A 22,333-nucleotide genomic window follows, 5' to 3' on the forward strand; every position below is an offset into this window, starting at 1 on the left:
ACATGAGCACACAAGAATCAAAGAACTTTGAGCATGTTCTCTAAATTTGCTAAATGATCACAAACCAGGTTCAGTGCTCAAATATGAGTAAGCAAACGTTTAGCTTATACTGCAAGTCGATGCTGGAAAAACATACTTCTAACCCAATCATGAAGCAGAAAAGAATAAATGCTTCCTCCACGTTGCACATTTAAATGGGAAGCAGCGAATTGCCCTAGTATAATCAGATGACCTTACCAATGCGTTGAACATATTTGGAGCACTCATGAAATGATGAACCCATCCAATGATCTCAAGAAATTATCGATGTATTATACAGATGGCAGGGAATAAATACCTGCAAGGTCATCAAAACCACACAAGAGGGAGTACCTATCTTTTTCGATCTTCCCACACCCACTACGAAGCAGACAATGATGCTTCGTGTATGCTGAAGATAATAGCTACACCCTGTTAGAAGACCACTACAAGGCTATGGATGCTGTGCTGGCAGATGATAGATGAGTGTCGCTAAAACCATCTTCAAAACGTAATCTAGAATCCTCCTGACGTAATTGCCATTGGCACAACAAAACTGTGTGTGATCCTAGGGTCAGGTAGATCAAAACCCAGAGGCATGAATCACGCCCAGGTACGATACAATTCTCTTGAAGTGGTAATCAAATGATTCTCAAATTCAAGACATCCAGCTATTCGTGATTCTCAACCTTCGGCCTTTTCCGTGCAGGTTCAGACTCTGGAACTGATGGTGCTGGTCGGGTCCTGCCCTGAGATTGATGACTTTGAGCGGAGGACTCCGGCGTTGTAGCAACCTGGCGTTTATACCAAAATCCAAGTATTAGACTCCCAAACATGCTCTATGCAAATGTCAGCTTAAGGTTTTACGGTAACTAATGTATGAACAATTTCCAATCACTCCCAAAACAAAGCATAATACGTCTACCAATCACCAATAAGATACTCAGGATGTTCCGCGAACATTTTCTATTTGTTCACCTTGGCTGAAGTATCACCAGGAGCTACTGTAGCGTTCTTCCCGAGATCAATTTGGACAGATATATTTGCTCGACTCAAATCAACTCCGGAACTCTGCAATGCTCGTGTCAAAGTGTCCAACAACCTGCCAAATTTGGATGAAATAATTTAAGTGAACAGAATTTAATCAAACTTAAAAAGTGAGCGAGCAAAATTAGAACTTCCTTTCAAAGTAGTGGCTCCATTCACATCCTTACCAAACATTAGAACAAGGAGCAAGCCAGAGGACAAACGATTCTCTGTAAAATTAAATCAAGCATGTGGACTATAGATTTTTCCTCACCCTTGAGAGTACACAGAAGACACGTTGATGACTCCTCCTTGTATACGTGGAAAAGGTTGAGGAATATTAGGAAAAACGGCAAAGCCATCTCGAGTAGCCATATGATCATTCTGATTTGTCTGTGGATGCCTTGTGTGTTTGTTTGCGTCCTCTTTGTGTTGAGGTCCTCCTTGTGGTTGCCTAGGAGCACTGGATAGCAGCCCTGCTTGGACCCCATCCATTCTACCTACAATTGTTGTAGCTGACATCTGATGGTCTTTTGGTTGATGGTCAGAGTTCTGGTCAGCTTGGCCGGAAGAGATGCGAGGCCTCACTTCGAACTGGTGATCTGGGGTAGTGTCATGAGCATACCCATTCTCACGAGAGCTCACAAGGTCCATATCACTCGTCTTCTCCTTCCTAGGAGCATTTGAATTTGAAGCAGGTGTGCCTCGGTTACTGTCCTGCTCACGTTGCCCCTTGGAGGGGACTATGGGAAAGGCATGTGGTGATGGAATGGCCTGCTGAAGAGGGACTCCAACTGCAGTAACAGCAGTAGCACTCTCTTTTTCACCACCTAACGATGAAACACAGCTGTGTATGCTACAAGCTGGACGACTAGAGGCCTGTTGGGCATTGAGGCCCCCAGTCGAATGAGCTTCAGAAATGGGTGCTGCCTCTTCAGAAGAACGTGGCACACGGTCAGCGGGTACTTCTGTTCCTGGTTTGATATCTACAGACCTAACTCCCGAGTTGAGGTCCTTGGCGAAGACCAGCGCATTGATTTGAGATGTCTCGTCTCCTGATCCTGCCGCACCTCGCTGCAAAGAAATAGAACAGAATATGTCACTAACACCTACAAGGACGACACCTGAAACATTGAACGAGAGAAAACTGGAAACCCGTAGCTATTTACTGCATAAGCATTGAACAAAGGCACAACGATGGTTAGTAGTTTTCACCTTGCAGAGATCCCAGACCATAGACTTGAGTCTTTCTTGATGCCTTCCTTGCTCCACAGTTTCATATTTCCGTACCTTATCCTGGAGGACTTGGATATATTCTATAACCTGGGTGCAAATACAACTTACATGAGACCATTCTGATGTAATCAGGCTCACCGCACACTGCGCTATGGTGGGCACGCCCACGTACAGAACAGCCAATTAAATACAAGTACATCACAAGTATGCAGATCTGTTACCTCAAGTAAGAAGGAAGCTTTATCTCGCTTCTGATCACTGTGAGGAACCAAATCTCTGAGCATTTGAAACCTGTCATTGATTTTACTACGCCTCCGTTGCTCAGTGGCTGAGTGCTTAGACCTAGGTGTGACACCTCTTAAATCTGCGTTCTTCGAATCCATTCTCTGTGCTCCATCCCCTGATCATGGTAGGAATTTCTATGCAGTCAAGATGGTGACCCAGAAATTTGTGGAGCCACGAGGTCGGCAAGTTCAACACGAGAGCAAGTTGCACACGCAGCAGAAATGACTCTCGCATAAAGCTCATTCCAACCTTCACACATAATAGAGAACCTTTAAGAGTGAATTTACTTCAAGTGAGTGTCTATTGAACCCACCTTTGCGCAACATTGGCTCTTTCCGATTTACTTTAGGCCGCTCAGATGAATCCTCGTCATCGTCTTCATCCTCGTCGGATGGTGGTCGTGCGGGTCGTTTCGGGGATTCAATCATACCTTGGGCGGCTTGTGCCCAATGCCTACAAAATCCACTCTGAAGTCAGAATAAGCTCCAAATTCTTCAGGTCTCCAAAGAACTGGACACCAAAGACCAATCCCCCAGCTTCTGCTACAGTTTCCAGAGACATGCTCAATAAATTTATTGAGTAGGTTTTGAAATCTTACTTGGTCATAGTGGGTAGTAACTGATGTCCATTCTCAACTACACTCTTCGCTGCTGGGTTTCCTGCAGTAAAGGTTAAATCTGGTGGCATACCGAATTGGAATCTCACACCTGGCCAATGTGCAAGGTTCTCTGCATCACAAAACAAATGCAAATTAATAAGTTATTTTACGGCACAGTCCACAACTTATAAGACAGACATCCACCTCACAATCATCAGCTGGGAAAGGCGTAGTCGCGACGCTAACCTTGTGCATTAGCAGCTTCTGGGCCTACGGCTATCTCCACGCCTTTGAAGGTCTCAGAACCGCTGTGATCCTCCCGTGACGAGAGAGTCGCTATGGGATAATTCCTGCCTTGACGCACGGCCTCAGCCTCACCCACCATGCGAAGCATAGAATTTGGAGGCACCGTGTAAGGGACCTTGATGGCTGCGTAATTAGGCGAGGAAGTGGGATGAGCCTGTTCACCCGGGCCCGGAGTGGAGTGACGAGACTGCCCATTCTCTCCACTTGAGTGTTTCTCACGTAGCACGGGCGCGTCTCTACTCGTTGGCCGGGCTCCATTTCTTTCCAATGGTTGAAGAAAATCATGTGTGGTGAGTGATGAAGATAATCCTGAATCAGCAACCAGACAAAGAATCAGATCACCTAACAAGTCTAACCTTTACATCGCAATTTTCACTGCCAACTGAGAGAAATTATTGACAGACACGAAAAGATGAGCCAAGCTAAATCTTACCGGCACTAGACACGTTTTCCGCTTGCTGTGACCCTTTGTCGTAAAGAGAAAGAAAGTCGTGTGTGGACGGTTTAGTATCTGAAAAAACCAAAATGCTTTGCGATCAGCACTCAATAATCAAACGAAATTGAATAATGCCTCAAGTCTGCATCATTGAGCATCGTGACCTTATTGACCCATATTGACATTAAAAGAAGATCCTCAGCACCAGGTCCAGCACACTGAAAACCTAGCGCAATGCCTGTCAGCGGTTACTGCATGTCGCTCCACAACAACAGAGGACTCCCAGAGATCATTCAAGAGAGGTCCAAAAAAAAAAACAAAAACAAAAACAAACAAACAAACAAACAAACAAACAAAAAAAAAAAAAAACAACCAGAAAACATTTTTAAAAATAAATAAAAAAAATAAACGCTACGCAGAGCCACAGCACTCCCTCAAATCCGTCGCCATTGTTTTCCAAGCGAAGTCAGAAACACGAGTGGTGAGCAACATTCATAGGTAATCTGAATCCCTTCGAGACTCAAGGTGCTATACTTTCCCAGCAGTGAAGAGCTGTTCACCTTCGCTGTGTGCGAAATGGCGGGACTGAGCCCTTTCTGCGTGCTGCTGCGCCATGGTATATCTGTGCACAACCTGAAACTCCCGTTGCTGCTGCGTGACGGAATCCCCTGGCGCCAACTCCCCGAAGCTACTGTACCCCAGGGAAGAAGAAGATCTTATGGCCCTCTCAGGCACTAGCTGCTTCTGTCCCGCGGTGGCGACAAACGCCATCTACCTAGTACAAAACTCTTCTTCGTCTGGCGGCTGCATGTAGAACCACTAACTCCTTGCACGTGCTGCCCCTCTTCGATATTTCTCAAGAAACCGCTCCCAAAAACTCGCCTCCAAAACCTCGAACAATTCCTCACTAGTTTCTTCGCCAAGGTTTACTGATCGATCCAAGGCTAGCTACGTAGTTGATGCTTTAACCTGGTTACCGTCTCCTCCAAGCATTCACTCCCTCCCTCAACGGTTGACCTCTCCACAGTGGGGAATCCCAAATCCTTTCCAACAGTCTAACACTTGATCCTCTTTATCCTCTTAACCTTGCTCTTCATCCTGCACGCATGGAGAACGTCCCGCTTGAAGCGTCAACATCCAGTGCCCACCCACGCATGCGTCCTGCTCATCATGCGCTTCCACAGCTGCTGCACCCAATTTGTGTGTGGTTCCCCTGGTGGGGACTACCCTGGGGTCGAATTCACGTGTCCATCGTGAATGAATGTCCACAACATGCGCATGCACGGACAACCGGGCGCAAACCCTGGAACCCACTCTCCGGGTCGCACCACACTCTCCTCCTCCTCTTCCTCTCTCCCTCTCAACGCACCCTCATCTCACCCACACCACCACCACCACTTAAACACTCCTCACACCTTCGATCCTCCACTCTCGCACTCTCACTTTTACACACACACTGTCTTCCAAATGTAACCCACGACTCAATCAACCAAAATGAGAACCAAACATGAGCAACGCACTCCCTGCAAACTCTGCAGACTCTGGAACTCTCCGCACACAAGACCAAGCGACAGGCCTTTTCTCTCATCGCCCTTCTGCTTCGTCCCTCCCTCTCCTCCCTCTCCTCCTTCACACCAGTGGCGCTTGCCAGAGCATGAGCCAAGTAGCTGGCCAGATAGACTGCAATCCCACTGACAGAAAGCAATATTATTTTTTTCTCGTGTGACGGGATTGAATTCAACCGCGAGCGCGAGGCCTGGGTAGGCACTGGGTTTGGCCCCCCAGGCAGGCAGCCCACCAATGCGACACACCCCCCCCCCTTTCCAAACCCACCCACGGCCATGGGCGCTCCTTCCCCGCCCTCCCCTACCCTCCCGGTTTCAAGGTTCGCTCACTCGCTCTTTCAAAGGGGGGCATCATCATGTAACTAAGTCAGCCAGTCAGTCAGTCAGTCAGCTCTTCGTGCAGCAAGCAGCACAACTCTCTCCCCTAGAATCTTGTTTGTTCCTAGATATCCAGTCACTAGAGCGAGGAGACACCTTGCTGTCGACGCATATCACACACACACCCTTTCTTTCATCTCTGCTTCACTTCACCTCTCTCTCTCTCTCTCTCTCTCTCTCACATTCATGCCTTTGGACCACAAACTACCTCGATGATCCCTTCCTCTCAAAACCCAACTCTCCACCCACATTAACTACACCCCTAAATATATCACTTTCAACTCTTTTGAAATCCAAAACAGTACTTACATACATGTTTACATACTGTTCTTTGTATTAGTGGAGCTATGTGTTGTTCAGCGTGGGAAATAGTTCATGCGAGTAGTCATTTAATTTCCTAGTATTGATATTAATTCCCACTAAACTTCACTATCGGTTTCACTTTCCATCAAACGCGAAGCCATGCAAACAAATCCATGACCAAATTCAAGACCAACAAGCAAGCAACCTCGAAACAAGGTAAAGATAAGAAAAGAGCAAAAGAAAAAGGCAACTGAATGGGAAAAAGGGAAAGAAACAAGTGCAGAAATGGAGAGAGGGATCCCACCCCCTTTCACAACCTCCTCCTCCTCCACACACAACGTGCACCCTCAAGCCATGTGTCCCCCCCCCCTCTCTCTCTCTCTCTCTCTCTTTTTCTTTTTCTTTATTTTTGTTGGATAGAGCACATGATGCCACACACGGAGACAAGCTTTGTATGATTGAAGTGCTGGTCAAGCCAACCACTTGGGAAGGGTCCAGGGGACCACTTCCTTCTTCCGCCCCTTCCCTGCCAACACCCCCTCAGAGGCTCAGCAATGCTTGATAGAGAGAAAAAAACGTGATAAGGATGGCTATTTGCTCAATATTTATAAATAATTAAAAAAGGGGGGTTCCAGGGATTATTTTTCTTTTTATTTGCCTCGCAAAGCTGGCCACCCATTGTTGATGTTGAGGGGCACTAAGGGGGTGTGTGAGAGGGTGGGGTGGGTGGGAGGGTGTGTGAATAGGGTTGAGCCCCCCTCACCCACAAACCTGGTCTCCTCCCCTCTCTGCGATGGACATTCAGAGCCTTTTTTCTGAGACGGAAATGGGGTATTCTATTAATGACCGTGTTGACGCCTGAGTGTTCCATATGCCACGGTTATAGATGTAACGTGACGTCAGCCCCTATGGGTCCATAGAGGGAGGCAAAGGACTTGATCTCCTGAGCATGCACACTTTTCTTTTTCTTTTCGTTTTTTTTTCCCTTCAAAATGTGCCTGAAATTAATTGACTTCGCCTTCTTCCTTTCACGAGATATTTCCATCGTTCTTTCCTTTGGCTTCTTGAAACCATTTTTTCTCTTTTCTGAAAGCAAAAGGGTCTTTAAAATTATAGTATTTTATCCATTGTAAAGTTCACTCTGTATTAATTAGTGGGATTATCCTCAACCCATCAACAAATAAGCTTCCTGGACACCTCCCCAATAACATAAAACACGTATTTAATGCTATTAATACACCTCGTGACTTTATCACAACTATGTAGAATTTAATTATATTTAAACTACTTCTACTTGGTATCATTTTACAACCTGCTTGGGTAGTTTAATCATGTTGGATATTTCTTTAATAACTATTAAGGTTATATATATATATATATATATATATCTTGTCTTATTCAACTACTGATTTTTTATAAAACAATTGTTAACTAAATTATTTATACATATTTCAAAATATATAAGTTGATTCTTAAATAGATCATATCTATTTTTGACATGCTTCAGTTAGACTAATTATAATGTATGTTTTAAACATTAGATTCTTTTCAATTGAGAATTAAATAACTAAAATCATTTAAATTATCATAATTAGAGAACAAAACATATTTCTAAACAACTTCTGAAAATTTCAAAATCCGTTTTAAATCTCTTGTGTATTTGTACCAATTTTGTAGGTTTTTAGAAATTTTTAGAATCTTCTGGAACCTTCGTTAACCTTTTAGAACTAATGATAAAAAAAATTATAAATGTTTACAAAATTTTGTAGCTATTCTCATCTCCCCTCCTAAATGTTTTACTAAACCTATTTGATATAATATAATTAGAATGACAAGGTAAGGAGTAACTTAGTGTTGCTAATACAAATTTTAGAATAGTCAAAGTATTATCTTGTTCTTATTTTGTACTTAGTCTTGTTTCTAATCTAGTATCTTCATTGTCTTTTAAACAAGAATAATAATAATAATAATAATAATAATAAAAATAATCATAGTTCATCTTGAATATAAACTAAAGCATTTATGTATGTATGTATATATATATATATATATATATATATATATAATAAAATATTTACATCTTCTTTTACACTACTTAATACTTTAATTTGTAAGTTCAATGTAGTTTTATTTGGAAAATTTAATGAATATAAGGATACATTTGACCAAAAAAATGTAGATGTGATATTAAAGCATGAATCATATGATTGTCCAATAAAATTAAATAAAGAAACATGTCTTTTTATTAATCAGTTTATAACTTTTTGCAAGTTAATTATAAAAGTTATAAATTTTATTATAAAAATATATTATTAAATCTTATTTAAAAACTACTTCTGACATTCAATGTTGCAAAAGAAACTAGTATATCTATTTCCTTAAAATGACCTATTAAAATGAATGCGAATTTTTAATAATTAAAAAAATAATTATTTTTAATAATTATTTTTTTACAATTGGTTTTAGGATTACTGCAGCAACTTAAAACAAGTAATGGTTTATGCAAATATCTACTTTACTAGTACTACAATTCACAAAAAAAAAAAAAAAAAAAAAAAAAAACTTGAGAAATAAATAAAAAAAGTAAAAAAATTCACAAGATATGGATGGTTTGTATACAATATTATTCTATTTAAAGTAACTAAATATTCTTGCAATGATACTATAATGTATATATGTTTACATGTATATATATATATATATATATATGTATATTTATGTACTATTAAATTTTGGAATAAATCAATAGTTCTTTGAAGAAGTCAAGATTTTTTTTGTTTAAACTTCTTATTAAACTTGTTACTAAGAGATTTCATGGATATATAACAAACTACAATTTCTAAAATCTTACATTCTACATCCTTGTAAAATATATATATATATATATATATATATATATATTTTACTACTTTTTGCAGATCTTTAAAAATGTTTGGTTCTTTTAAATTCTTTTGCATTATTTTAGAAACTTCTTTTGCTGTTCCAAATCTTTCATAATATCAATGAGATTTTCCACAAGATTTTATCAATTTTCTTATTGGTAACTGTATTAGATGTAAAAATTTATCAGATGTAAAAAATTATTTGATCCAAGTATTTATAGTAAGAAATTATAACATTAAATTTTAGCTATAAAAATGATATATAATAATAAAAAAATCATCCCATCTTTTTTGGCATTTTAATGATAAGATTGTAGAATTTGAGAATGATAAAATTAAAAATATTCTTAAAAAAAATTATTATTAAAATTTATTATAATTTCAGTGCTATACATATAAACTAGTATATTGTAGGTTTTAATAGCTCTTGTCTTTTCTGACTTTGATGCCAAATTTATGCCTGCATGTGATGTTGAACTTAGCATGCTTTCATCAATAAATTTTTCATAGTAGGAGAATAAAAATAAAAATCTAACTTCAAAATTTAAAAATGTGTTTTTGAAACTACTTCCGTCTTAAAAATAAAAAAATCTTTAAAAATAAAAAATAGAAAATAAAAATTATTAATGAATTGAGATTCAATCAACAAGTAATAATGCTTGTTGGAACTTACCATAAACCAAATGTGAAATATAGATTTCCTTAAAATAAAAAACAAAAAAACAAAAACAAAAACAAAAAACAAATGATGATGAACTCTAGAATAATTTGGATTTAGCCATTGCAATGAATTTATATATCTACTTGTATAAGCAGTCTAGCTCCTACATTTTCAGCTATTTTATCCAGTGGAGTTTCTTCACTACAAACAAGCTAATCATTAAATTCTAATTTCACAAACATGTGACTTTTTAACTAGTTAATATTCTGACGTTAATCCTCTATGGCAACATATTTGATTTCAATATAGAAATCAATACATAAATATAACCTTAACTAGAACTTTCTAAAGTGACACCAAAGTAAAATTTTATGATAGAAGCTATGATAGAAGAGTGGTCAAGAGCGCTATGCATGAAGGGGGGGGGGGTCCATGAGAGTCATGTTAAAGAACAGAAAATGAAAAGAAAAAAGGAAAAGGGAAAGAAATGAGACAGGCATGGAAAGACAGAGCAAGCACTGGATGGAAGTGGATATGTGCCATGTGCCCCAAAGGCGTGGGCGGTTGTAGGTCCCAGAGGGGAATAGTGTGAGAGGTCGGTGGTAGGCATGTGCCGCATCGACAGTGCTGCCCTGCCTGCCTCCGCTCTACCTTTTCCACGAAATAAACCAGGACGCTGTTTCCTAGGCAGCTTCCCTCCCTACCTCACTCCCCTCCAAAGCTTACATTGTGTCTCATTTTCTAAACAAGTATTGGATACGAATTTGTGTAGAGATAAGGGTACTATAGGTGTGAAGGAAGGACCATAGGGCAGGATAGGGAAAACCCTTCTTTTCTGTTGTACTATTACAAAAGAAAACAAACAAAAATATAAGTTTTAGAAGATAGACACAATGGATATTTTCTGGTGGCATTATTTCTTTTATTTAGATCATAAAAGTGTAAAGTGGATCATATTGGAAATGTGTGCTCATTGTCTCCTGTATTGAGTTCGCCAACAATGGCCAAACTGTGGACCCTTTGCGTGTTCTAACTGTAAAATATAACAATATTTGGGGAAGTATGGAATCAATCTGAACACACAAATGTCTTGTCATTGATTGGTGGTGTGTGTGTTTTGGACCATGTGGGGAACAATGTAACGACTTGATCTTTACTCAAGAAGTATGAACAACAGAAATAAAGAAAGAAAAATCAATTAACTTATTTGTACAGAAAAGGGAAAAAAGAAAACATGGTACTGGTTGATATAATATAATAGAGCCAAATGGCATAAAGATTTTGGACATCATACAAATCCCCCTAAAATGAACTCAAGTTCATCAAGGACTTCTATGAAACATAAGGATCTACCCTATTATACTTCAGGAAATAAAACAATAAATGAAACGATGTTGCTCAGCCGTACAACTCACATGCTGAGACAAGGCCACTAAAAGATACAGCACGAGATAGATACACTGCGGCAGTGTTATCTACTATATTATATATTTATAGAGAACATAATGCAAGCGTAACAATAGACCTGGTAGCATCGGGTCTACTTCGCCATGCAGCTAATCACCATCTGCCCCGACCAAGAGCCTTTGCACCAGAATCATTACTATAATTTCCACTTTGGCTTGGTTGCGATAGCCTGCTAACACACACACGCACACACCAGTGGACTCTCGCAGGTGGGTGGTAAAGCTGGACCTTAGCGATGGAGGTCGGAACCGAGAAAAGGCAGTGGAGGGGAGGAAGAGCGGGAGAAAGCAAAGTCTGAGGAAAAGAAAGCGCGAAACCAGGCAGGCAGGCAGTCAGGCAGGGAGAGGGAGTGGAATCAGTCCCCTGCCTTGCTTGCTCCCTGCCTTCCAGGTCCGACGGGGGATGGATCACCGCACGGCACGGCACGGCACGGCACGGCAAGGCAGGCGGAGACGGGGATCAGGGCGCGGAAGGAAGGTGAGGCAGGCATGTAGGCAGGCGGAGAGAGGGAGGGAGCATTGATCAGGAGTCGGACGCGGCGTGGAAGCCAGGGAGGCACGTGGGGGTAACGACCAGGTCGTGCAGCACCCTGGACTGCCTGGTCGATGCCTGCCTGCCCGTGCAATGCCCCCAGTGGACATCCTGATGTGGCCGTGCAGGCAGGCAGCCAGGCATCTGCACTCATAAGCCTATTCTGCATCCATGGCGAAAGCTATTTCGAGAGCTAGAGAGAGACCGAGACCGAGACCAAGAGTGAGCGTTTTACTGTCCAACCGTGCTCCATGCACTCTGTAGAATCTACCCACATGCACTTAAGAAAGCCACGTTCTATCCACACGCCTACGCCTAGCAAGGCAGACAGCTCTGAGTTTCACTACAGTCATCACTAGAAACAGAATCGACTGTGCAGCTACACTCGTATCGCACCACACGCATCCCCAATCACCGCGACCAAGTGTCCAGGTCTATCGACCTTCCGCATCGCGGCCAACGGAACACTGGGACCATCTGCCACGAGGGGTAAAGGTTATTTCAATGAGGCATCTTGGAGACACGTGGGGCCTGGCATTGCATCGCCACCCTACACGTCTGAGGCAATAGGGAGTGTGAACAGCGTAGATGGGAGTCGATGCGGGCTGTAGTGTCAATCTCTGATTTGCAGCGAAGTAGAAGGAGCCGGAGGTTTCGTGATAGGCGCAATGTGGGACATGTTTCTGGCTGGGTCCACCTTTCGTCACGTGTGGAGCTTGTCGTCATGGAACGCGAGCGAGGCAGAAGCAGGGAGGATAGTGTACAGTCAGTTCTGTTCGATTGTCGTTTGCTGGAATAGTTTTCGGGATAAGAGCTAGAGTGCGTTCGATGACGCTATTCCAGGCGATCACGGGACACTGGCGCGAGACGTGTGGCAGCGACAGGGTGCGCTTGGATGGCGATGGAGCTACCTGCTTCTTTTTCATGCTTTTTCATGCTTTTTCATGCAATGCATCTGTGGAACAGATTTACCGCTGGAATCCGCGCGTGGGGATGGATGCAACCTAAGCCAAGCCAAGCCAGGAGGACGAGGAGGAGGAGAAGAATGAGAATGCCCTGCTTCGTGCGTAGCTTCGTTGCCATACGGGAATGAATTATGCTGCCATGGATCCTCTCGCTAACGTCCTCACCTGCCAGGCAAGTACTCCAGCCTTTGCTAAAAGAAAGAAACATATGTATATATTTGTATATACATATTTGAAGGTGTTTACATTGGCTCTGGAGACTGATTCTAAGTAGGAAATTTTGACCTCACTGGGGTTGTGATTCCAATGGCTAGTTTTTTCTTCTCCGGAAGTGCCTATCATATATATCAAGCTTGATCCATGCTTTGGCAAATTTGTTAAGGTTATCTTTGTTATTTCTGTGAGTATTTCCTGATTAATTATATAGTCTTCAGTGAGACATTATCCTCTTCTTCAACACATCTAAAAACAGTTCTTCTCTAAAGTTGTAACCAAAGAATACACTAATGTTTACACATACACACACCTATTGGGAGTGAGATGGTTAATTCAAATAAAATGAAATTAAAATAGACCGCACATTCCATACATTGAGTATAACCAATTGCTCACAATAACTTATTCAAAAATTTCTAATATATATACATATGTACATATTCCTTTTATGTGATTTTTTTTGTAGGTGATAGACTAACATTGTGTCATTAAAAGTCATGAGTTGCACGTTGTGACTCTGCCATCCAGTGGTTAAAGTTTAATTATGTATATATATATATATATATATATATATTTTTTTTTTATTACTATTGGCATTGAAATGTATCTAAGAGAAAGTTTTGTTTGTTTAATAAACAGTTTGTTTTTGTTTTTGTTTTGTTTTTTTTTTTTTTTGAAACAAAGCATCAAATGATTCAAATGAAAACTTCCCATATTTTGAAAAAAAATCCCTCAAAAAGGGTCATTTAATGGAGCCAATTGCATTTGACCTTCATCACATGTTTTTGTTTTTACCACACGGAGCACCTGCCAGGTTAAGGAGTATGCTACGTCAGCAATACATTGAAAATTTATAGGATTTAAACACTTTCTGCACCAGCTACTTGAAATTACCATTCACTTCCCCAGATTAAAGAGGAGTTAAATTGACTGAACTTTCAAGAAGAGGTTTTTGATATTGCTACATAAATCTATCTTATAAATTGTATGATGATATTATGTTCAGCACAGTTCATACTTTCGGGTTTTTCACATAATTTTAAAATATTGTGATAAAGTTTTATTTTTTAGTTTTTAGTTTTTTTATAGAATTGTAGAAAAAAAAGTTGATTTCATATTGTGACACAAATATTTTCCCACATGATTTCTTTTGAACTGCATTAGAAGGAATTAATGTAATAGTCACAACACACACACGTGCATTGTGCAGACACAGGTTTGGGATTGCATGGTAGTTTATTTCCATGTCAAAGCCAAACAAGATGATCATAAAACTTCTAAATATGAAATTGGGCAGAGACGGAGCCGAAATGGTGGTGGGGGTGGGGGTGGGTTGCGTGGCTATGCAAGTTGTCTGGACGCATGGTGCGAAATCTCACGAGGCTATGGTGGTGAGAATCATGGTGCTCTCTCTCTCTCTTGACGCCGAAGGTAGCTGAATCTGAGCCCATCCCAATAACCGAAGAAAGGGAAAGAGAAAGAGAGAGGGGGAACTGTGCCCCATAACCACGACAGAAAGTCCATGAGGCAGGAGACACGATTCTGGGTTCCAGCACGTGATAAGTCACACACACCCTTCTTCACTTTTGCGAGAAAAAGGCCCTTCTAGCTCAGGAGCATCAAAGCCCCAAAGCCATCTGCCATGCGTCACCACCTGACCTCACGGCACCTGATCCCACCCCCACTTCCCTCTAGCGAAAATAAAATAAAACAAAAACACAAAACAAAAATCGAAAAAAACACAGAGAGCTCAAGAACACGGTCAGTCCGTTCTATCACTGGTCGCGGTGGCACCTAACGTGAGTCATCGTCCATCAATCAATGACCACCCCTCGCAACCATCCTCGGATGCAACCTGACATGAGGCCTGATCCAATCTGATCGAGTCCTCATCGAGCTCCTCCTCCTGGGTGGCGGATGAGAACAGGATCCGATTCTTTCCAGAGATGAAGAAGAAGAAGAAGCCTGGCAACGTCGAGGGTCGCATCTTGTGGGGGGATAGTATAAGTTGCTGTCCACGATCGCCACATGGGTATTTATATATATATTATTCAGTGGCTCATCGCCACCGTAAACCAGTGAACGGGATCACTGGTCGTTGTGGCACACAACGTGAGCCATGATTGAGCAATCGATGTGCTCTAATCGACTGTGTTCTAATTTAATGCTAGAGGTGGATTCGAATCCGTATTTAGTAGATTAAGGCAGTGACCCGTCGACCTCAGATGGCCTTCCCAAGGAATAAAAAAATAACACAAACGAGTTTTATAATATATTTGTATTGTTCTGTTTTCTTAATAAATTTTAAATGCATCAGACGGTTCGTACATGGTATGGTAGTCTGTGGTTATAGGACGACGTTGGCCATCCCTCATGGACGACCTGCTACGCGGTGGAGGGATTCGCTGCAGTAACAACTAACTTTTTAGTAAGCAACTTGATTCCTGAAATTCTTGAGTAAACATGCACAAATCGCATGTCGCGTTGTAGCGAAAACGAGGTACGAGCGCCAAGTGGCTACCCCCGTCTTGAGGGATCGGTTTCAGTTATGTCAAATATACATATTTTAACTTCTAGAAATTTCACTGCAAGCATGTATTGAGTATGTTGTGTGCTTCAAGGCCTTGCTCAACCCTACACATTCTCCAAATCACGCAATAAAGACTATTTATTGCCTATCTTACTAATTGGGGTATACGGAATCCATTCTTGCGGGAGCATTTTTTGGTTTAAGTAGAAACACATGATCTATGACGGCCTTGAGAAAAGAAAATATACAGAGATAGAAAAACGGTATGGAGGATGTACATTTGCGCCGGGAATAGGTATCAAGAAGGGGTGTTGTGAATAGGGTATAATCAAAGATCACATTCGAACTGTTTTAGAAGAACGCCTTGTGTGGTAATCTTGTATGCCTTTGGCCGAAGTTGCACAGAGACCCAATGGAACCTTTGCACGCTGCATCCATGAATCAGTTTTCAGTTGGATGTACCTCATTGCTTGTCTACGAGCCTCTTGATCAAGCCTTTCTCCACATCAGCGCAGCTTCGTCTCCGCATATCCTGATTGACCATGAGGATGTTGTGAACTCAAAAGACTGATCGTGACATCTCTTCGTGCCCTACCTCTCTTAAAGTACCAAGCTTTACTGCGGACTACGTACATTAGTACGCCCATAGCGCTTAACACAATTGACTACCTTCTTTGATCCTAAAACAGCCCAAACATAAGTCCTTGCATTTACAATATTTGACACGAAAAGTGTCCTTCGCAGGAGGCAGAAAGAAACTTGCACAATTCCACATCCTTTGCCCCAGCTTAAATTAGTCAAGGTTTCTGATACAGAATTCCCTGCACGTGGTGTTGATCATATACAGGTCTATCACGAGTTTGGTTCATCTGGTCAATCTGCCGGGACATTTCAGGGATCGTGTCTTGAAAAGGATGACAAATTCTGGTGAACATCAAGCTTCGAAGTCTCGAATTAGGAAATTGAATCCTCACCTGGCGTTCTTGCTGGACTTCATCCACACCATGGTACTTGCAGAAATGCTCCTTGTAGACAAAGAACTCTAAAATGTAGCGCTGAATTTCTTCATCCGGGACAAGTCTGTTGCGGCGCTCAATGTCCAGTCCGAAATTTACATCTTTCAAATCCGACTAGTCGTGGTCTAAATTGGCAAATAACCTATCCTAGCATTACGGGCACAATCAAATTGCTCAGAGCCTCAGGTAGCACTCCACAGTTGTAAAGCAAAGTTTGTCTTTCTTTCTTTCTTTTGTCGTCCAACTAAAAACCCCACAGAATGCCCAACTAGCAAATACTCGATCTCCAAGAACGAATTTGAACGACAATTGTCCTCTAAATGACACCTGTCAATGTAATTTGATCAGAATTTACAGGTGTCGTTAAATGGATCGTTAACCCAGTTTACAGCACAATTAGGACTTTGCGAAGAGGTTAAGTGAGTTCAGCAAGCTTACAGCAAATGTAGGCTTAAGACTATGGACTCATGTGTGAACAAATAGGTTCCTCGCAAAGTAGCAACCAGTAGACCCGAGGCAACGAAATCTTATCAATTCCTCCGTAGCAAAGTGGAATTGCGTGGAGAAATTACCTTACAGGACATGCTTGGAATTCAAAGAAGGTATTACCGACGGATTACTTATTACCACGTTTTGCAACAAGTTGTGTAGGCTTTGTTGTTTAAGGGAAGGGAGATTGGATAGGGAAAAAAACATTTTTAAGAGAGATAGATTTCATTTTAAAGTACACAATTATTTTGTGAGAGATAAATCTTTACCATAAAAATTAAACAATGGCTAGCTTATTTCATCTACAAAACTAAAGGAATAGTTGTTCAAGGCCACCAGATTGATAAGAGTTATTTCTTTAGATTAAAAGTAAATTAAAAATAAACCTTATTGAAAAAAATTACTCAATTATTATTTTTATATGCATAACTCTTTTTAAAGTATGTGATGATTTTTTCATTTGCACAAGGTGTTATGCAAGTTTTGAAGGTTTAGCCTTTATTATGATAAATTCACAAAATATGGATTTTTTTGGCATTGCAATCTAAAAACTAATATGAGATATTGATAGAATTGAACAAAAAATAAAACTATAATAATTTTTAATTAAGTAAGAATATTTTTAAATAATTAATTTATAAATTAAATATATCTAATATTAACTAAGAACAAAGAAATATTTAATAATAAATCTTTATTTTAATAATTATTAAAATATAAAAAATTATAAAAAAATTAGTATACGACTTGATTTATTTGTAATACATGCTAAGACACTTGACTAGTATATATTGCAAATAAAAAAAAATTAGTTGAAAAATAAGATACTTTATTATTAATTATTTAAAAAACCATTTGATACTAAAAAAAAATTAAAACTAAATGATGTAAAAAATATCATTGATAAAAAATATGGTTATAATTTAAGTCATTTAGTTATAGTTATAATAGAATTATATAAAATATAAGTGTCTATAAGATATGTATCTATAAGATAAATATCTATTCTTTTTAATTTTTGTAAGTAGCAAAAAATAAAAATAAAAAATATGATATTCTTTATAAAGAATAAAATATGCCATTTATACAATAAATTAAAATACATCAATAAAAAACTTGACAATAAAATAATAACATATCTAATAATTAATTTTAGAGCATTCCAATTTCAAAGACAAAACATCATTTCAAATAAAAAACTATTAAATTATCTGTGAGCCCAAAAGTTGGTTCACATTATTGGTTAAACTAAAAAAATCTAAAAAAAAATGAGGATTTTGACTATGTTTTGTTATAATAAGTTAGTTATAGACATTAATGTTAGTGGCTTATTGATGATTACTAGGAGAAAGAAAAATCAAGGGAGAAGGGAGTGGTGGAAAAGATAAGAAAAAGAGCCAAAAGAAAAAGGAAAAAAAAAAAAAGAGAAAAAAAAGAGAGGGAGTGTGGCCACCCCCACCCTCTTATCCAAGTAGGAAGAGACCAAAGGGTGGCGGCCACATCTCCACCATCCGAATCCACCAACCCTAATCAAGATCAAGGGTCCACATTAATCCTAAGTCCTAAACACGATTTTAAGGCTGGGCATGCCCAAAATCCCCAATTCGAAGTGTCTTTTTTTTGAAAAAACTAACTCCACCAATGTGTTTAAAACATATTTAAACATCAAGTTTGACTATTCATATACCCAAATCTAAGTTCTAGATCATTAAGAACCAACAATTTGACAACCCCATCACAATAAATTTACTTCTAATTATTTTCTTCTCCTTTTTCGTCTTCTTCTCCTTGTCCCTCTTCATCTTCTTCCTTCTCTCTTCTTGACCTTCTTGTTTTTTTTTTTTTTTTTTTTTTTTTTTTTTTTCTTTTGGCTCTTTTTCTTATCTTTTCCACCACTCCCTTCTCCCTTGATTTTTCTTTCTCCTAGTAATCATCAATAAGCCACTAACATTAATGTCTATAACTAACTTATTATAACAAAACATAGTCAAAATCCTCATTTTTTTTTAGATTTTTTTAGTTTAACCAACAATGTGAACCAACTTTTGGGCTCACATAATTGGCGACCATCAGGGGACGAATCCAGCTTGTACTTGCCATTTTTTGTCCTTTAAAGTATTTTCACCATGCCAGTTCATACTGTTGCCTTGTCATAAGATAGAAAGGTGGAGCTCTTGTCCAAAATTGCGCTCCCTCATGTCTTATATTCTTTACACCTGCTACCTGATGTTCGTGTGGGAAACAATTGACCATTCAAGGTCTCCAATTGTACGGAGTTGTTTAAAAACACCTCCTTGACAAGATAAGGACCCAACCATACGGCATCAAACTTGCTTGGAAAGTCGATCTTCCGAGCGTCTTGTAACAATACTAGCATACCAGGTTGCAAGACCCGAGGCTTGTTCTATTTATCAAACACGACCTTGCGCCGCCTCTGGATGGCCTCAATGTGTTGAACCCCTCATCTCCTGCTTTCATCCAACGCCTCGAGCTCGTACAACCTTGTCTTTAAAGATTATCTGTCAGTCAATCTGGAATCTACTGCAATCCGAAGGGATGGAACCTCAAACTCAATTGGTAAAACTGCTTCCAGTCCATAGACTAGAGAGAATGGCGTAGCTTGCGTGGTGACTTTGAATGTTGTTCTATATGTCCATAAGGCGGCTGGCAGTTTCACATCCCAATCACGCTTGGAGTCTCTAACAGTTTTCCTCAATATAGTACCTAGTGTTTGGTTGACTCGCTCTGTCTGACCATTGGTTTGAGGGTGATAGGGTGTAGTCTTTCGGTGATCAATCTGGAATTGCTTAGTCATGGATTCAATCACCTCGTTGAGGAAATGAGTACCTCGATTACTCACAAGGATCTTCGAGACTCCAAATCTAGTAATCACATTCTCAAAGAGAAAGATTGCAGCATTTTTGGCATCATTTGTCCTCACAGCCTTGGCTTTAGCCCACTTAGTGAGATATTTGGTGGCCACTACAATATATGCCATTCCTTGAGATGAATGAGGATGAATCTCTCCCACGTAATCGAGGCCCCACTTCTCGAATGGCACCAATGGTAGGAAAATGTGAAGTGGCAACTACATGTGAAGGTCATTCCTAGCAAATCTCTAACATGCATCACAACGCCTCACATAGGTATGAGCGTCCTTCAAGAGTGTTGGCCAGTAATAACCAGCCCTAAGAATTTTTTGACCAGTCAATTGGCCAGAAAAATATCCGCCACACACACTGTCATGACAAGCCGACAAAATGGAAGGAACCTCATCTTCCATCACACAACGTCTTAACACTCCATCCAATCCACGTCGATACAACCGGTTCTCTAACACCACAAAATGACGACTATTGACCCGAATCTTCCGCCTCTCGTCCTTGGATAAATCCACTGGCAATTGTTGAGTAGTCAAGAACTCAATAATCCTAGAATACCATGCTGGTCTAGCTGTCACCAAGAAAAGACTCTCGTCTATCAATCTATCATCAATCGGGTAGATCTCCATTCCTCCAGGCAATCTCGACATGTGATCTGCTTGTTTGTGTACGGATCTAGGTTTGTACTCCACAGTGTAATCAAACTCTTGTAGCAACAAGACCCACGTAGCTAGCTGACCGCTCAACTCAGATTTGTTAACCAAATACTTGATGGCCATGTGATCCACATAAAAAACCACTTTGTTGCTCAACAGATAATGTCTAAACTTCTTAGCTGAGAACACCATGGCTAGACATTCCTTCTCAGTGGTGGAATAATTTTTCTCTGCAAGATTTAATTGCCTACTAGCATAGGCAATTGGATGATCCTTGCCCTTGCTTGGGCCTTCTACAAGTTGGCACAGAATGCTGCCAACCGCCACCGCACTTGCATCACAATAGATGTGGAAAGGCAAGTCCCACCTCAGGGGCCTCAATATTGGATAAGAAGACAATTCCTTCTTTAGAACCTCGAAAGCATCATTACAAGCCTGAGTCCATATAAAGTTGGTGCCTTTCTTCTGAAGGCTAGTGATGGGAAGGGTAATAGTGGCGTAATCTTCAATCAACTCCCTATACCAACCGGTGTGTCCCAATACACGTTGCACTTCCTTCACACTGGTAGGAGGTGATAAATTCTGAATTACCTTCACCTTTTCTGGCTCGGGCTCACGACCCCTCTTACTAACCATATATCCCAACAAAATGCCTCTAGTCAAGGCAAGATAGGTTTTTTTCTGGATTCAGGGCCATTCGAGCTTTCTTGCACCTCTCTAAGCTTTCTTTCACCAAATGAATGTGAGAATCTACATCAAATTGGGTGCTGAAATCATCAATGAATACGGTCATTGATTTGTATAACAAGTCTGAGAAGATAGACATCACCAGACGTTGGAAAGTAGCAGGGGCATTACATAATCCAAATGGCATCACATGCCACACAAACGTCCCCCAAGGTGTCATAAATGTAGTCTTGTGTCGATCTTCAGGTACAATAGACACTTGGTTGTATCCAAAATATCCATCCATAAATGTGTATAAATCGTGACCTGCCACTTCTTCCAAGATGCAAGTGATAAATGGCAAGGGGAAGTGGTCTTTTTGGGTGCAAAAATTCAACTTCCTATAATCCACACACACCCTAAGTTTATCATTCTTCTTCTTTACAAGCACCATGGGAGAGACCCAATCTGTAATCTCAACAAGTTTAATAAAACCTGCTTGGAGTAATTTCTCCAGTTCCTCTTTCACAATCAATTGAAGCTGAGGATTCATTCTCCTCTCCTTTTGCCTGATCGACACTGCACCGGTCATCAAAAGAATTCGATGTTCTACAATCTCAGGAAGAATTCCCTTTAACTCCTTGTAAGACCATGCAAAGACCTCCCGATACTCTCTTACCAACTCACATTAGGCCTTGATCTCTTCATCCTCTAGTTGGCTTCCCATCTTCATTTGTCTTGGTTCTTCTCCCTCAAACTCCACTGTCACAAACTTCCAGTCTTCCTTAGCAACGTGAGATTACTCATTGTTATCCCGATACCAATCCGAAGGTACATTGGGATAACTGGAAACGTCTTCTCCAACCGTAATTCCCGAAGAACCAATCTTAAATTTCAATGATCCTCCCAAAGGCTCACTTTCCTCTAAAACCTCTACTCCCTCAACATCCTCTATTCCAATCAAATGGACATCTACCTCAATTAAAGGTGTCAAACCATCATCCAACTCCATTCCAATGAAATTCAATCCTGCCGTCAATTCTGATGAAGAATCAGGGTTGTCTTGGAGCCACTTGGCATACTCTCCATTGTCTGACCAATGGTAGAGATTTGGGCCAAGACACTTCAAGGTTTGAACCTCAGCTTCAAACGTCATCCCATCCATGGATTTTAATGGTGTGCCTTCTCCAATAGATATGGTGTCAACCACCTCGAGTCCTA

General features: G+C 40.3%; 1 protein-coding gene across 1 annotated transcript; it reads right to left on the minus strand.

Moving 5' to 3' along the window:
* Nucleotides 1-287: 287 nt before the first annotated feature.
* LOC112290452 (uncharacterized) lies at nt 288-5,619 on the minus strand. The gene is made up of 10 exons (XM_024536690.3): nt 4,466-5,619; nt 3,903-3,980; nt 3,410-3,778; nt 3,164-3,293; nt 2,879-3,018; nt 2,502-2,680; nt 2,260-2,367; nt 1,319-2,118; nt 997-1,120; nt 288-812 (listed from the first exon to the last, which is right to left on the minus strand). Exons 1-10 carry the CDS (start codon nt 4,674-4,676, stop codon nt 690-692), a joined length of 2,262 nt encoding a protein of 753 aa, XP_024392458.1. The 5' UTR covers nt 4,677-5,619; the 3' UTR covers nt 288-689.
* Nucleotides 5,620-22,333: the final 16,714 nt, after the last annotated feature.

Source organism: Physcomitrium patens, chromosome 13 (assembly GCF_059467195.1).
Source record: "Physcomitrium patens ecotype Gransden chromosome 13, ASM5946719v1, whole genome shotgun sequence".
Taxonomy (NCBI): domain Eukaryota; kingdom Viridiplantae; phylum Streptophyta; class Bryopsida; order Funariales; family Funariaceae; genus Physcomitrium; species Physcomitrium patens.